Raw genomic sequence first — 14,101 nt, 5'->3', positions numbered from 1 at the left:
CGGGGCGGGCGAAAGCAGGCGGCACGCGCCGAGGTCGGGCTCCCCCCCCGCGACCCCCCTCCCGTCCCGCTCGGGCCGGCGGCGCCTCCGGGGCCGCGGGGGCTCGGAGCTGCCTGGCTCCGGCAGGGCCTTTTGCACATGCAACACGCTGATTTACAGAGCGATAACTGCAGCTGCGCTGCGCTGGGGAGCAGCAGCCGGCGCCGGGCCCCGGCACAGGCTTTCGGGGGGGGGGGGGGGCGGCACCGCATCGCTTCTCCTGCTCCGTGCCTCAGTTTCCCCAAGCAATCCTTGTCCTTCTGTACGGCCCGCGGTGGAGCAGGCTCGCCGGCGCTGCACCGACGGCTTCTCCAGCTCGACGTGCCGGCGACCGCAGAGCCTCGAGCCCACGTCCCGCTCCCGATGCCGTGTCCAGGAGTGCGGCCGTGTCCTGGAAGCTCCGAGCGGCAATGCTGGGGGGGCGCTGCCCCCCCAGAGCAAAGGGGAAAAGGGGGGTCCGGTCTGCAACGGGGCGACCGGAGGGGAGAGCAGCCCCTCTGCAAGCGCGGCAGAGGCAGGGCAGGCTCCAGACAGCCCCAAACCGGAGTGACTGGGGCAGCTGGAGCTCCCCCATCCCGCTCCCTCTCTGTCCCCGTCAAGAGCCCGGTCCCGCGGCCCAGCACCGGCCGGCCGGGGGCAGGCGCGCGGGGGGGGGGGGGACACGTGGGCTGGGGGTCCCGGGGATGCTCTGCAGCCTCTGCCGGATGGTGCCGGGGGGACCGTCCCGGGGGGACCGTCCCGGGGCCGCCTCACACGCGGTTGGGATGCGCCGGGCTCGGCGCCTTCTCGGCAGCGGCCGCGCCGGCTTTCTTGAAGCAATAGACCCCGAAGAGCTTGTACTTCTTGTCCGGGAAGCCGAGGTTGCGCACGCCGGGCTCCCGGCCGCCGCAGCGGGCCCGCGGGTTGACGATGGGGTAGCGGATGCTGCCGTCCTCCACCCAGCCGGCCTCGCAGCGGTCCAGCAGCTGGATCTTCCAGGCGGCGTAGAGCTGGCCCACCTTGGCCACGGCCGCCCCGTTGTCCTTGCACGCCTGCACCGCCTCGCCGTAGCTCAGCTTGCGGTACGTCTTGAGGAAGTAGACTTTGCCTGGGGGCAGAGCGGGGCCGTCAGCGCCCGGCTCCCGCCAGCGAGCCGAGCCGAGCCGAGCCATTCCCGCGGGAAGGGGCCGGAGCAGGGCCAGCCGGCAGCACGGGCGCTCGCCGGCCTCCCGGGAAGCGCCGCCTCGGCGCAGGCGGATTTATAGGGGCTGCGAGGCGGCGGCAGCCGGCGATGGCTCCCCGTGGCGATTACGCCTGCTATTTATCCTGCCTGCCACCATTAAATAAACATCCGCATAGCCCCCCCCGCGCGTGGCCCTGCCAGCCAGCAGGAATTTACACAGCGGGAGAACCCTCCCGGCTCAGATCTGTCTCGCCCGGCCCCGGCTTCATCCATCACCCGGGCCATTTTCTGCTGCAATTACCTCCGCGCCCGGCGTCTGCCCGGGGAATACAAGAGCCCTGCTGCGGCCGGGGCGCCCCGGCCCCTCCGGCGACGGGGTCGCACGGACGGAGCCCGACCCCTGCCAGGGCTCCGCGGCACCGAGCCGCCCTCGATGAGCCGAGGCAGCTACGGCAGCCTTGCGCCGCAGGACCCTGGCACCGCAGCAGAGGAAGCAAAAGAGAGGAACGGGCTGGAGATTTGGCCCCCAGCCCCTTCTCTCCGCAGGAAATCACTGCTAAGGCACTCCCAGGGCTGCTGTGGGAAAGGCTCCCCGAGCCCAGATGCAAAGGGAAGACGGATGCTCCGAGCTGTGCCTCCGTTTCCCTTGCAAGGAGCTGCTCCCCGTGGACGCCCCAGCCCGCCTCCGCGCCGGCCCCCCCCCGCCGTTACCGTTGAGGTTGGAGGTGAAGCAGAAGGCATCGTAGTGCTCGCTGTCCTTGTGCCGGTAGCCGTAGTTGCGCACCCCCACGGGGGTGTCCTTGCGGCCGCACTCCTCCCGCGGCCGGGAGATGGGGTACTGCACGGAGCCGTCCTCCAGCCAGCCGGCGTTGCACCAGTCCATGCCCTCCAGCCAGGCCTGGTGCAGCTGGTCGTGCGAGGCGAGGATGCCGTCCTGCTGCAGGCACGCCTGCTGCGCCTCGTGGAAGTTGAGGGTGTAGCGGCCCAGGCGCGGGTGGTAGGGGAAGATCACCCCTGCGAGGACGGAGAGGAGCGCTGGGGCGGCGGCGGCGGCAGGGCTCCCCCCCGCCGGCGGCGCCCGGTTAAAGGCTCGTTGCAGCAGCGCGAGGCGCCGGGGAGCTTCCCGCGAACGGGGCCGCCAGCCGCGGGCAGCTGCCGCTCGTGAGCCAGCAAAGCTGGCGCCGGCTGCAAAGTCACGGGGGGCTGCGGTGCCTAACGAGACCGGCTGCGCTCTGCTCGCTCCTCGGGGAGCTCGAGCCCTTTGCAGCCTGCCGCCAGCTAACGGAGGCTCTGCGAAGCCCCCCCCACGGGGCACAGCGAGATGGGGCGCAGTGGCAGCACCCGGCACGGGGCTTTCGGCCGAACCCAGCGTCCCCAGAGAGCGCACGCGCTGGCTGAGCCGCGTGGCCGTGCCTTGGGGCAGCCTGCGATCCCGGGCATCCCTGCATCCCGGCCGTGGTGCCCCCCCCCCCCCCCCAGCAGGCAGTGCCGCGAGGGGGGATCTCGCTTTCCGGGGCCAGGATCCGGCACGGAGGCGCGTGCAGCGGCCGCGCTGCCGACGCGTTCCCCCCCCCGGTGCTTTACGAGGCGGCGCCGCTATCTATCTCTGGCGTTTATTAGCTGCCAGCACGTAAACCTGGAGCAACAATAAAAGCCAATAACAGATGCAATAAAACACGGCACACTCCAGGAAAAACAACCGGCCGTAAAGCAGGGCTGAGCTGAGCTCCGGGCCGCGGTGCCAGCCGACGCGGGAGCCTCTCCCAGGCCGTTCCGTGCAGGATGCAGGGACCCCGTGGCCCTCCCCGGCCCCGGCGCCGCTACCTTCGAGGTCCAGCTTGACCATGCCGGTGTCGTCCTCGAGCTCGTCGGTGACCTCGCACTCGTAGCGGCCGTAGTCCTGCAGGGTGACGTTGCGGATGATGAGCGAGGCGTCGCCGAAGCCGTCCTCCTGCAGCGCCGTGCGCCCGCGGTAGCTGCCGAAAGCCCGCCGCGCCTTGCCCAGCGCCACGAAGACGTCCTCGAAGGCCATGGGCTCCGTCACCTTGGTCCACTTGAGGCGGATCTCGGCGGGGTCGTGGGCCGACACGTCGTAGTGGTAGCGGCAGGGCAGGATGATGGTGCCGCCGCGGTGCGTCACCACCTTGCCCGGGGCCGTCTGCACCACCACGGCGCCGCTGTCGCCCTCTGCAAGGGACGCCGCGGTCAGGTTAAACCGCGGCGGGGAAAACACGTGCTGGGGATGCAGCGGGGGGGGGAGATTTCCCTCATCTGGGGGCTTTGCAAAGCACGAGGCGGCTCGGGCAGAGCTCCCCTAGCTTGGGGAGCGGGTGGCAGCGTGGCTGGCCCAGCAAGCCTGCTTTCCCGGGCTTCAATGGATCCCGCGCCTCGGAAGCGGCGGGAAGGGCTCCCGCAGACCGGCATCCACTCACCCAGGACGTGGACCACCTTTTTGTGTCCCCTGCTGCCGGGCAGTGCTGCGGAGGAGAGGACACCGGCGAGGACGAGCAGGGCGGCAGGGCCGCCGGCCCAGGGCCACAGGCGCCCGGGGAGCATCTGCGGAGAGGAAGCGGAGCCCGTCAAAAGGCCGGCAGCGTGGGGCGGCCGCCCCGGACAGTGCGGCCCAGGCGGCGCGGAGGCAGCCCGGAGCAGAGTGCTGCGTGCAAAAGCGAGTCCTGAGCTCCAGCTGTGCTCGAGGATGATCCCGCGTGGCTCTGCCTGGCTCCCCCAGCTCCGGCAGCCCCCGGCGCGGGGCGGCCGCCCCTGCACCCCGCTCCGGGCTGTGCCGGGGGGGTTCATCTCCCGCTGCCGCACAGCAGCGCACCCTGTTACGTGCACAGATTAGAGCAGACTGTATCCAGAGCTGGAGATGGAATTGGCTCCAACGCTCCCGTTACTTGCCCTGCTGAGCGGGGGGGCTCCTCCACGCTCGCCATGCACCTTATTTCTGCAAAAATTGCGCTTTTGCAGGTAAGAGGGGGGCGAGGCGGCGGCGCACTGGCCGCGCTGAGCTGCTCCCGGCCACCCCCAGCCCTTACGCGGCCCTGCTCCGGCGGGGACCCCCGCGGCCCCATTCCCGGCGTCCCGCACGGCGGCACAGCTCCGGGCCCTGCGCTGTTCTCGGCGCCCCCCGGCAGGGGCTCAGCGCTGAACTCCGCTTCACCCGCTCGCTTACAGCCGGGATGAATATTTCATGGCGTGAGCTCCAGGCGGGAGCTGCTTAGTTATTTATGCCAACGCTGGCACATCTGTAAGCCGAACTGCCGGCGCTGGAGCGCGCTGCGGCTGCCCGGAGCCCCGCGGTGCCCCGCGCCGGCCGCCGGCCCCAAGGCTGCGCCCCCCCTTCCCCGGACCCCCCCCTGCACCCCTGCCCAGGGACCCCAGGGACGCCGGGGGGCTGCGAGCCCCCGCGGTGCGCTGCCGGGCAGGGCTGGGGCGTCCTCGGAGATGCCCCAGATCCGGGCCCGGAGCCCCCCCGTGGGAACGAGCCGCCCCGAGCGCAGGGGGGGCTCAGGGAAGGAGAACCCAGGGCACCGCAGCACCGGGGCCCGGCTGTGGGGCAGGGGGACCGGGCAGCCTCCCCCCCCCGGGGTCCTGGTGTCTGGTTGTGGGGCAGGGGACCAGGCTGCCCCCCTGGGGGTCCCGGTGACCGGTTGGGGATGGGGGACCGGGCTGCCCCGCTGCGGAGGTCCCGAGACCCGGTTGGGGATGGGGGGACCGGGCTGCACTGCTGGGGGGGTCCCGGTGCCCGGTTGCGGCCCGGGGCCGCCCCCCCGCGAGGTGCCGGTGCGGCGGGGCCGGGCCGGTGCAGTGTTGCAGTGCGGGACACTGCGGCGGCAGCCCCGGGGCTGCGGGACGCCGGTGGCCGGGGGCGGGCAGCGCACCGGCGGGCTGCGGGGGGGGGGGGGCGGTTGAGGGGGGGGGCGGCCCCGGCGGGAGCAGCCCCTGCCCGGGGGCCCGGCCCGACCCCCGCGGGCTCCGCTGCAGCGAGCGGAGCCGCAGCGCCGCGCACTCACCGTGTCTCCCGCGCGGCCGGTGCCGGTGCCGGTGCCGGTGCTGCCGGGAAGGGCCCCGGCGCTGCCCGCAGGAGCTGCCGGTGCTGCCGCGGCGGCTCCGCGCAGGGGGCGGCACCGGGAGCGCGGCCCGGCCCCGGCTCCGGCGCTGCGCAGGGCCGCCGGCTCGCCAAGGTCACCGGCACCGGCACCGGCCCGGGCTCGCCGGAGGTTTGCGGGACGAACCCCAAACGCGCGCACCGCCCCCCGAAAGGATGCTCGGGGGGGGGGGGAGGGTGCACGGGGGACCGGCCCCCCTGCACGGCCGGGACGCGTGCGTGCACCCACGGAGACACCACCATGGTGCACGCACACATATGCGCACGCACACGCGTGTGCACCCTCAACACGCGCTTGCACCCCTGTGCACACACTTGCACCCCTATGCATGTGCTTGCACCCCTATGCACGTGCTTGCACCCCTGTGCATGTGCTTGCACCCCTATGCATGCGCTTGCACCCCTGTGCACGCGCTTGCACCCCTATGCACGTGCTTGCACCCCTGTGCATGTGCTTGCACCCCTGTGCATGCACTTGCAGCCCTGTGCAGCGGGGACGATGCTTCCCCAGCGCCGAGCGGCAGCGCCAAGGGCACGGCAAGGGCAGCGCGCAGGCAGTGGGGGCCCCGCTCGCGTGGGGAAGGGCAGGAGGGGGCAAAGTCCTTGGCCGGCCGGTCCCGGGGCAGCAGAGCGCGGCCAGCTCCTCCCTGCCCACCGGCGCAGGTAGCCGCCGGTCGGCTGCAGCCCGGCCCCCTGCCCGGTTCGCGCGGAGGGTGGCAGCGGGCTGCGGGCAGGGCCCGGGCGAATGACGTGGGGAGACGACGCGGCGTTTCGGCCGCTGTCACAGTGCGAGGTCCCCAGCAGGAGTCCAGACATGCAGGGGTTAAAAAGCCATACCCGAAGTCATTTATTTTGTAAACAGTGGTTTCCTGGAGGTCCCTGGTCCTCGTGTCCGTCCGGCGGGATGGTGTCCTCCGGAGAGGACCCGGGTCCCGCAGCGCCTCCATCCTGCCCCCCCAGCGCGAGCCCCTCGGGGCCGGTCCCGAGCCGGGCACCAGCAGAGGCCTGGGGTGCACGGAGCCCCGGGACCGAGGCCAAGGCCGCGCAGCGCCCCGGGACCCCCCCAGCAGCGCCCGGGGGTGTTAGGAGGCAACGGGGGGACTGGAGCAGGGGGGAACACGCGGTCCCCAAGGATGCTCGGGCAGAGTCTGCCGGCCGGGACACCCTCCCTCCTCTCCGCGGGACGCCCCGGCTCGGCCCGGCCCTGCGGCAGGGAGAGGGGCGACGGGGGCAGCAGCGCGGGCATCGGGGGCAGGACTCGTCACTGCCGCTTTTTGCCCTTGTCCAGGCTCGCGGGAGCGGCGGGCAGGAAGAACGCGGGGCGGCGGAGGCAGCGGTAGGCCAGGAGCTGCGGCCCCAGCGCGTAGAGCACGTTGGTGAGGAGGAAGCTCCACCAGGCATCTTCGGGGGTCTGGTACGGGAAGGGGGTGCGGGCGTGCAGCGAGGAGCCCAGGTGGGAGAACTGCGCCTGCAGAGCACAGGGCAGCTCGTGACACGGGTGGCCGAGGGCGAGGACAGCCCGGCCCGGCTCGGCAGGGCACTTCTGCATCTCCCAGCCTTGCCCGCCTGCCCCACGGACCCCGCGCGTCCTATCTATAGATCTATAGCGGGCCACTCGCTCCAGTCTATTTCTGTCAAACTAATCCCCGGCTCCATTAAGATCCACTGAGGAAAAAGTAATTATCGGGCTCTGGCAGTTGGCATGGAAACCGCTCCGCACGCCTGCAGGTGTGGGGCTGGGGAGCGGAGGGCCGACCCGCACCCCCGGGCCCCGTCTGGCCGGCGCGCTGCCCCAGCGCCTCGGGCGCGAAACCCAGCGCAGGGCTGGAGGCGTGTGGGGTCCCTCCATCCCTCCCTCCATCCCTCCCTCCATCCCTCCCTCCATCCTTCCCTCCATCCATCCCTCCTTCCATCCTTCCCTCCATCCCTCCCTCCCTCCATCCTTCCCTCCATCCATCCCTCCCTCCATCCTTCCCTCCATCCATCCCTCCCTCCGTCCTTCCCTCCCTCGCATGCAGTCGCCCCACGGCGCGGCCGGGGCGGGTGCGGACACGGGACGCAGCCTGCGGCGCATCCCTCCCCGCCACCCCTTACCTGGGCCACGGCTCCGGCAAACACCAGGCTCCAGTCCGGCATCCAGGCGCAGCTGGGCCGCACCAGCCCGTAAATGCAGAGGCAGAAGAAGGGGAGGACGTAGAACAAGTAGACCAGCATCTGGGGGCGCAGGCAGAGGCGTCGCACCGGTCCCCGGCAAGGGCAGGGGGGCGAAGGAGCGAGGGGGCAGCCAGGGAAGGAGCCGGCTCAGACCCGGCACCCGGAGGTGCTGCCCAGGACGGGTCCCAGCATCGCCCGCCACCAGCCCGGGGCCCTGGGGACGAACACCCCGAGCCTGCAGCAGGGCGCCCGGGGATGCTCCCAGCGGCTCCCTCGCACAGCTGCCTGCAGCTGGGCTCGGCCACCGCGGGGCTCGGCGGGGAGACCCTTCCCCTCCGCCGGGGGGGCGGCCCAGGCGCCGGCGTCCGCGCTCACCTGCGCTTTGGGGTAGGCGACGGGGTCGCGCAGGTATGGCTCGTGCTGGTAGATGTACTCGAAGCAGGAATCGGCAGGGCAGTCCAAAACCACCTGGGGACACGGAGGTGGGACAGATGCACCCTCCCAAGCCCCGAGCACCCACCCCGGATCCCAGGACCCCACCGTTGCCTGAGCATCCCGGCAGCGTCTCCAGGGACCCCCCGCGCCGGGTCCCAGCACTCACCAGCCCTCTGAAGAAGGTGAACGCCGCAGCTAGGATCAAGAACAGGACCAGGCCCAAGTCCTGGGGCCGCTGATGCAGACCCTTGTGTTGCTCCTCGGCGATCTGGGAGGCGGAAAAGGCCACGTTTGCCGCTGCTTTCCCCGGGGCCGACGCTGCCAGGCCCAGCCCCGCGAAGGGCGTTGCTGAAGCTCCCCCGGTTGCTCCTCGCGGAGGCACCAGCTCAGCTCCTGCCCCAGCCGAGGCGCCCAGCCCACGGCTTTGCTCACCTTATCAGCGGTGAGGCACGGCAGGGCCTTGGGCTGCTGGAAGAGCCTCAGCCCAGCCCAGATGAGGATGAGAACATAGGGCATGTTGAGCAGGAAGGCCGGGCTGATATCGGAGCTGTACTTCCCTGGGGAAGAGGAGCGCAGCGTTAGGTACCGCAGAGCAGCAAGCACCCGGGACCTGCTGCTTGCCCCAAAGGCAGCGCGTTGCCAGCGCTGCATCCGCTCCCCGCGCAGGGCCCGAGCGGAGACACGCTTGGCCTCATGCCTCCCTCTGCCCATGGGAGCGATTAACTGGGAAAGAAATGGTCGCTCAGGGAGCACCTCCGGGCAGGCTGGGGCACGCGGGCAGACTGGAAGGATCGGCACAGGCCGGAGGTCCCCTTCGAGGGCGGCCGATGGAGCAGAGCCCCCCAGGCACGCTGGCAGCAGCTCCCCTCGCAGCCCCGTACCTATCAGGTTCCCAAGCAGGAAGACGACGATGCTCATCATCAGAGAGCCCAGCCAGAAGAGACCCAGGTTCCTGTAGCTCTTTCTGCGGAGACAGCGGAGATCAGATGCCTGCAAGGCTCGGCGCTTCCCTTCCCCTCCAAGCTCCCCTTGCGCTGCCTTCTCAGGACCCCCTCCTGCCCACCCTGCTCCAAACACCTGCTCCGTGGAGATGCTGCAGCCCTGGACACGCTGGGACGGGGCAGCCCCGCGTCGCCGTGAGGTCTCCCAAGAGCTTGCTCTTGCAGGAGACTCCCGTGGCTTTTAGCCCCAGCTTTGAACATCGGGAACGAGGCAGCTGGAGCTCCCCGGCCTCAGCACAGACCATGCCGGGCCAGCTGCGCCTCGCCACCCTCACCTTTGGCTCATGGCTGTGATCATGGCGAGGTAGAGAGCGTAGTGGACGATGCCGTCCCAGTAACAGATCATGATGCCGTGGGCCGTGCGCAGGTACGGCTCGCCCTGCCCGTCAGAAAGACACCAAATCATAGAGCTGCTGGAGGAGGGGGGGGGTCACACACCTTCCCCACAGCCACCCCGTCCCCCGCCGGGGATGGAGGGATGGAGCCGCTCTGCTGCTCGCTCCCGCGGGAGCCGCGACCGCTCCGTTCAGCTGCTCTGCACCCGCTTCCCCCTGCCAGGGCACCAGCGGCTCCAAGGACTTCAGGAGCACAAGCTGCATCTGCGCTTGACGGGGTTGCGCAGAGCTGCTCGCTGCAAGGCTGCGGCGTGCGGGATCCCGAGGTCGGGAAGACCGTACCTCCCTCACGTAGACCTCCACGAAGCCGGAAATGTAGCCATCCTCCTCCAGCGAGATGATCAGGTCGACGACGGAGGTGAAGGAGAACACCGCAAACACTGCGGGACCAGAGCACCAGGCACCAGCTCAGCCCTGAGCCGGGTCCGATGTCCCCAGCGGGGAAATGCCCGGAAATCCCCGACCTCCGCTCCCAGGGCCGACGGGAGACGGAGCAGCCAGGGATCCCACGGAGGACTCACCGCAGAAAAGGGGGTCCTGGAAGTGGCTCCCTCCGCTTACGAAGCCGATGACGAAGAGGCCCGCAAGCACCAGCGCCCCTGTCAGCATCAGCGCCCCTGGGCTGCTGCAGAGGAGGCAGGACAGGTTCAAGCCCCCCGGCGAGGGGATAAAGCCCCCCGCGCACGCGTGGGCCCCGTTTCCCCTGCTCCTGGGAGGAACGGGCTCGCCCCGGCCCCTGACGGTTTGGACAGGCCTCCAGGGTCGCTCTGAGCCGAGCAGCCCGTGGGAAGCCGCAGGCGAGCGGGAGCAGAGCGGAAGCACCCGGGAAGGAGCCGCTTTGCAGCGTCTCCCGCGCAAGACCAAGGGAGAAGTCCCGCATCCGGCTCTCCCGGAGCGCCGGGCCGTTGCGGCAGCGGGCAAAACGCCAAGGCGCTAATCCAGGCAGGCGCTGCAAGCTGGGGTTTCATCCGAAAGGTATTTTTAGTCGGAATCATTAAGATTTTCATCTCCCTTCTGAGGAGCAGAGCTGCCAACCCCACTTGAATACAGATGGCTATTAACTGATGCACTATTATAAGAGACCATGTAAACCGATTATAAAGCGAATCTATAATGAAGAGAGAGATATTGCAGATTCGTCCTAAGAGTGTGAATAAGTTGCGGGGAAATCTATCCTGAGCTGGCTTCTTCTCTTCCAAGAAGCAATTGCATTAGTTGTAACAGCTGCAGGTCTGGTCTAGCTCATACTTCTGCTTCTCAGCCTATAAAGCTGAAAACATTACGGTATTTTTCACTCAAGCCTTTAACCCTGTTACCGGAAAAAAAAAAAGTTACAGTCACGGCTAACTCTGTAAAGACACCGGTGTTAATAGCTTATCCTGGAGAAATACCTTATTATCAGCCCGAAACGTCCTCTGCGCACCACAGACTAACGCGTAGACACAGAGGAGAGATGCTGAGCGTCCTTTTTGCCCCAGAATTACGAGTCTGAGAACAGCTCGTGCCTCACTTCAGAGGGCTGCAAAAACACCAGCCTTGTGCTTGCCTTGCGCGCTGGGGTTGCTTTTCCGGGACCAGGCGGAGTCGCCCGTGCCGGGGCCGCGCAGGACCCGGCACAGCGGGGCAGGACGGGGCGCCGGGCGCTCCGGGGTCACACCGGCGCTGAACGAGGCCGAGACCGGTCCTCACCCCCCGGCGGCTCACACTGAGCACTCAAATACAAAAGGGATATTATAAAAAAATAAGAATCAATCACATTCTGAACTGCCACAGTAAAAGTGCGTTATTACTACTGCATAATTAATTACTACATGACTAATTACTCCCAGAGAATGATTAATTCAAAATTCAAACACAGAGCTTGCTGTTGAGAGGCTGAACGCAACCCAGGGCTCCTCGGGTCACCACGAGACACGACCGCGCGTGTGAGAGGGTTTGAAATACCCCGGGGCGCACGAGCAGGCCGCAGGGACGCGCGGGAAAGGTGGAACCCGCACCAGCGATGTGGGTCCGCATCCCTTCCCCATCCGCCTGCAGCGCGCGGGGAGGAGAACAGCGCTGTTAGGGGCTTCGATTCGGGTGACATGTTACGGATGATTTTCATCCGGTACCAGGCCGAGCGGGAGGGCTCTGGATTTCATATATAAAGGTGCAGCGGTGGCCGGGCTGGAAGGGTGCCGCGGCCGCGCAGGGACGGGGGAAGGCGAGGGACGGTCTGAGCAAAACGGACTGAAAGGAAAGGACTGGACGGGAAAACGGGAATGAAAATCAGGAGTTCTTTAAGTAAAGCTAATCAGGTGGTCAAAAAAACGCTGACTCTACAATCAAGACAGAGGAGAAGTTTGGGTAAAATACCTTCCCGCTTCAGTGGTAAAGCAAAGGCAGAAATTAGCTATAAAAAGAAATGTGTAACAAATGGGAAAAAAAGCGGATAAAGGGTGCCTGGCAGAAATTAAAGGATGGAGGGAACAGAAGGGATGCCGAAAGAACATAAGGGAAAAACCCATAGCTGGCGGGTTCTGGAGAGCGACGCTAAGACGACGACAAGAGCAACCAAACAACGCGTGCTTTTACACATACGAGAAATAAAAGTAGTAATTCGGGGTGGTGCCACGGCCCCGGCGAGAAAGCTGACTGCAGCCGCGTCCGTCTAACGCGCGCGAACACTAGCGATGCGGCCAGCTGGGTGCCAGATTCCCGCTGGCTGCCGAGGAGGCTGCACGAGGGCACGGCGGACGGCTCCGATACGGCTGGCGTCGGGGCAGCGTCGGGGTTTTACACAGCGGGAAAACCGAAAGCAGCACGTGGCGAGGACGGGAGGCCACGGCCGAGGGGCGGGAGGGCTCGGCGCCGGGCACGCTCACGCACGCCAGTGGCCAAGCTCCCAGCGGGATCGAGGGAAAGCCGGGAGCCGGGTCCTGGCTCAGCGCCCTGGGGAGGCGCAGCTGCGTCCGGAGGGGACAGTGCCGGGGGGTCTCTCTCTCTCCGCCCCGGGAGCCGCGCTGGTGCCAGCTGGCTGGGAAGGATGCTCATAAAGCAGGGAGGTGCCGAGCGCCTCAATCCCTGGAAGATTTGGGTTGCCAGCGAGCCCCCGTCAGCTCCGTGCTGCGCAGCAACGAGCCCAAGCAACCCCGGTGAGCGTTTTCCTGCTGATAACAGGATTTAAAAGTCGCAAGCGCAGCCACAAACCACGTCTGCGTCGTTCCGGCTCGGAGCTGCCCTTCTGCCGGCTCGACCGGGGCAGGTGCCCCCCGGGCGGCCCCGCTCGCAGCGCCGCACCGCGCCGGACCCCTTCCCTCGGCCCCAGGTGCCCCCGCCGGGACCCGCCGCCCTGCCCGGACCCAACCGCTCCCCGCGGCACCGGGCCAGGCTCCGCGTCCCGTCCCGTCCCGTCCCGTCCCATTCCCGCACTCACTCCGCCAGGGCGGCCGCGCTGTTCACGCCGAAGGCCACGGGGAAGGCGAGCAGGGAGAGGGCGAGCGCGCCCGGCACGGCCGGGAGCCGCATGCCCGGAGCTGCCGCCACCGCCACCGCTGCTGTTCCGGAGCCGTCGCCGGAGCCCGCGGACTTCGGCCCCGAGCAGGAGCAAACAGGCAGCGCCTTAAAGCGCCGGAGCCGCCCCGGTCCCCGGCGCCGCGGGGGCTGAAGCCAGGGGGTCCCGCAGCCCCCCCCGGGGAGGGATGGGGAGAGGAGGCTGCCCCCGGGGGCTCCCCCCCTGCGGCCGTGCCGGTTACGTACAGAAACACACATCGCCCAACAGCTCCGCTGCACGGGACCGAGCCACTTAATGCACTCGAGAGCCGCCTGGAGAAACAGCGGTAGCTGCTATGGGGGAAAGAATAAAACCAGCGCAGAAGAGGCTCTGATTGCTTGGGGCCTGCTTCCCCCCCTCCCAACTCGTTGTGGAAACTGTAAGTGCTTAAAAGAGCCAAGAGGACACGGCTCTTCAGATCCGCGAGAGGAAAAGGGAAGGGGAAGAGCCGATGAAAGGCAGCACTTGAGCCGTGCCTTTAATAATGAATTGCACTGAGCAGAAAGCAGGAGTTTCAAGGTCTCCGAGTCCAGCGGGGAGCCCAGCGTTAACCCGACCTCCTCCGCTTCGACTCTTCTCCGACGGGAGCATTCACCCCCCGCCGGCCCAGGGAGAGACCCGGCTCGGTGGCGAACCCCGGGGACATGCGCTCCAAACTTCTCCAGCAACGAAGTCGCGCGCAGCAGACGCAGGCTGCTGCCGCCCAACCTTTCACCTTCCTCGCGAAGCCTTCGCAAGCGAGCCACCGTGTCACTCTTTTGCCCTGTTGCTTCAGAGTCCGCGGCCGGGATCAGCAGCCCTGCACTTTGCCCTGGGCTAGTTCACTGTTCCTTCGTGCGGGAGTAACTCTGAACACACGCCGTCTGCCTCGTCAGCACCAAGATCCCGAGCAGGCGACGCTGATGCCCGCTAACGACCCTGGAGGTATCGCATCTGCCTCCGCGCGGCCCGGGAAGGCGGCTCGTGCCACGGCCCGGACCGTGCCGGCAGCTCCTCCGCCGCTTGGGCGATGCTCCTGCAGCCCCCAGAGAAGGGAGCGTGTTGGGGACCGAGGGCGTTCGATGCCCGGGGCTCGGTAACAGACCTGACAACACGGCCGTGGCTGAGAAACCACCGGCCGGCGCGAAACGCAGCACGAAACCCGTGTGAGCAAAGGGATGAGACCAGGAAACGCAGGCCGATCGGAGGCAATAACCTTCAAATCTGCCGAGACACCCAACCCTCTAAAAATGTCACTTCAGAATCTTCCTGCGGCTGCTTTCATCCCGTTAA

At 68.1% G+C, this 14,101-nt stretch overlaps 2 protein-coding genes across 2 annotated transcripts; both read right to left on the bottom strand.

Moving 5' to 3' along the window:
* Nucleotides 1–785: 785 nt before the first annotated feature.
* HAPLN4 (hyaluronan and proteoglycan link protein 4) lies at nt 786–6,259 on the bottom strand. Its single transcript, XM_067313068.1, has 5 exons — nt 6,150–6,259; nt 3,634–3,757; nt 3,026–3,437; nt 1,913–2,215; nt 786–1,126 (listed from the first exon to the last, which is right to left on the bottom strand). Exons 1-5 carry the CDS (start codon nt 6,257–6,259, stop codon nt 789–791), a joined length of 1,287 nt encoding a protein of 428 aa, XP_067169169.1. The 3' UTR covers nt 786–788.
* A 221-nt stretch (nt 6,260–6,480) lies between these two features.
* TM6SF2 (transmembrane 6 superfamily member 2) lies at nt 6,481–12,840 on the bottom strand. The gene is made up of 10 exons (XM_067312644.1): nt 12,713–12,840; nt 9,819–9,922; nt 9,580–9,677; nt 9,178–9,281; nt 8,783–8,865; nt 8,334–8,458; nt 8,068–8,169; nt 7,842–7,934; nt 7,407–7,526; nt 6,481–6,780 (listed from the first exon to the last, which is right to left on the bottom strand). The coding sequence occupies exons 1-10, from the start codon at nt 12,802–12,804 to the stop codon at nt 6,574–6,576; spliced, it is 1,128 nt and encodes a 375-aa protein (XP_067168745.1). The 5' UTR covers nt 12,805–12,840; the 3' UTR covers nt 6,481–6,573.
* Nucleotides 12,841–14,101: the final 1,261 nt, after the last annotated feature.

The sequence above is a fragment of the Apteryx mantelli genome, chromosome 30 (assembly GCF_036417845.1).
Source record: "Apteryx mantelli isolate bAptMan1 chromosome 30, bAptMan1.hap1, whole genome shotgun sequence".
NCBI lineage: Eukaryota > Metazoa > Chordata > Aves > Apterygiformes > Apterygidae > Apteryx > Apteryx mantelli.
Note: the sequence above shows the minus strand (reverse complement) of the source record. Positions and strands in the feature narration are given on the sequence as shown.

Bases quoted from the DNA above. Each gene is read 5' to 3' on its own strand.
- HAPLN4 (XM_067313068.1), bottom strand. From the start codon at position 6,259: ATGGAGGCGCTGCGGGACCCGGGTCCTCTCCGGAGGACACCATCCCGC. The intron at 3,438-3,633 runs GTGAGTGGATGC...CTGCATCCCCAG, and splicing joins AAAGGTGGTCCACGTCCTGG to CACGTGTTTTCCCCGCCGCG. The intron at 2,216-3,025 runs GTAGCGGCGCCG...CCGTCCTCGCAG, and splicing joins GGTCAAGCTGGACCTCGAAG to GGGTGATCTTCCCCTACCAC.
- TM6SF2 (XM_067312644.1), bottom strand. From the start codon at position 12,804: ATGCGGCTCCCGGCCGTGCCGGGCGCGCTCGCCCTCTCCCTGCTCGCC. The intron at 9,282-9,579 runs GTACGGTCTTCC...TCTGACGGGCAG, and splicing joins TGGAGGTCTACGTGAGGGAG to GGCGAGCCGTACCTGCGCAC. The intron at 7,527-7,841 runs GTGAGCGCGGAC...CTGCGCCCCCAG, and splicing joins TCGCCTACCCCAAAGCGCAG to ATGCTGGTCTACTTGTTCTA.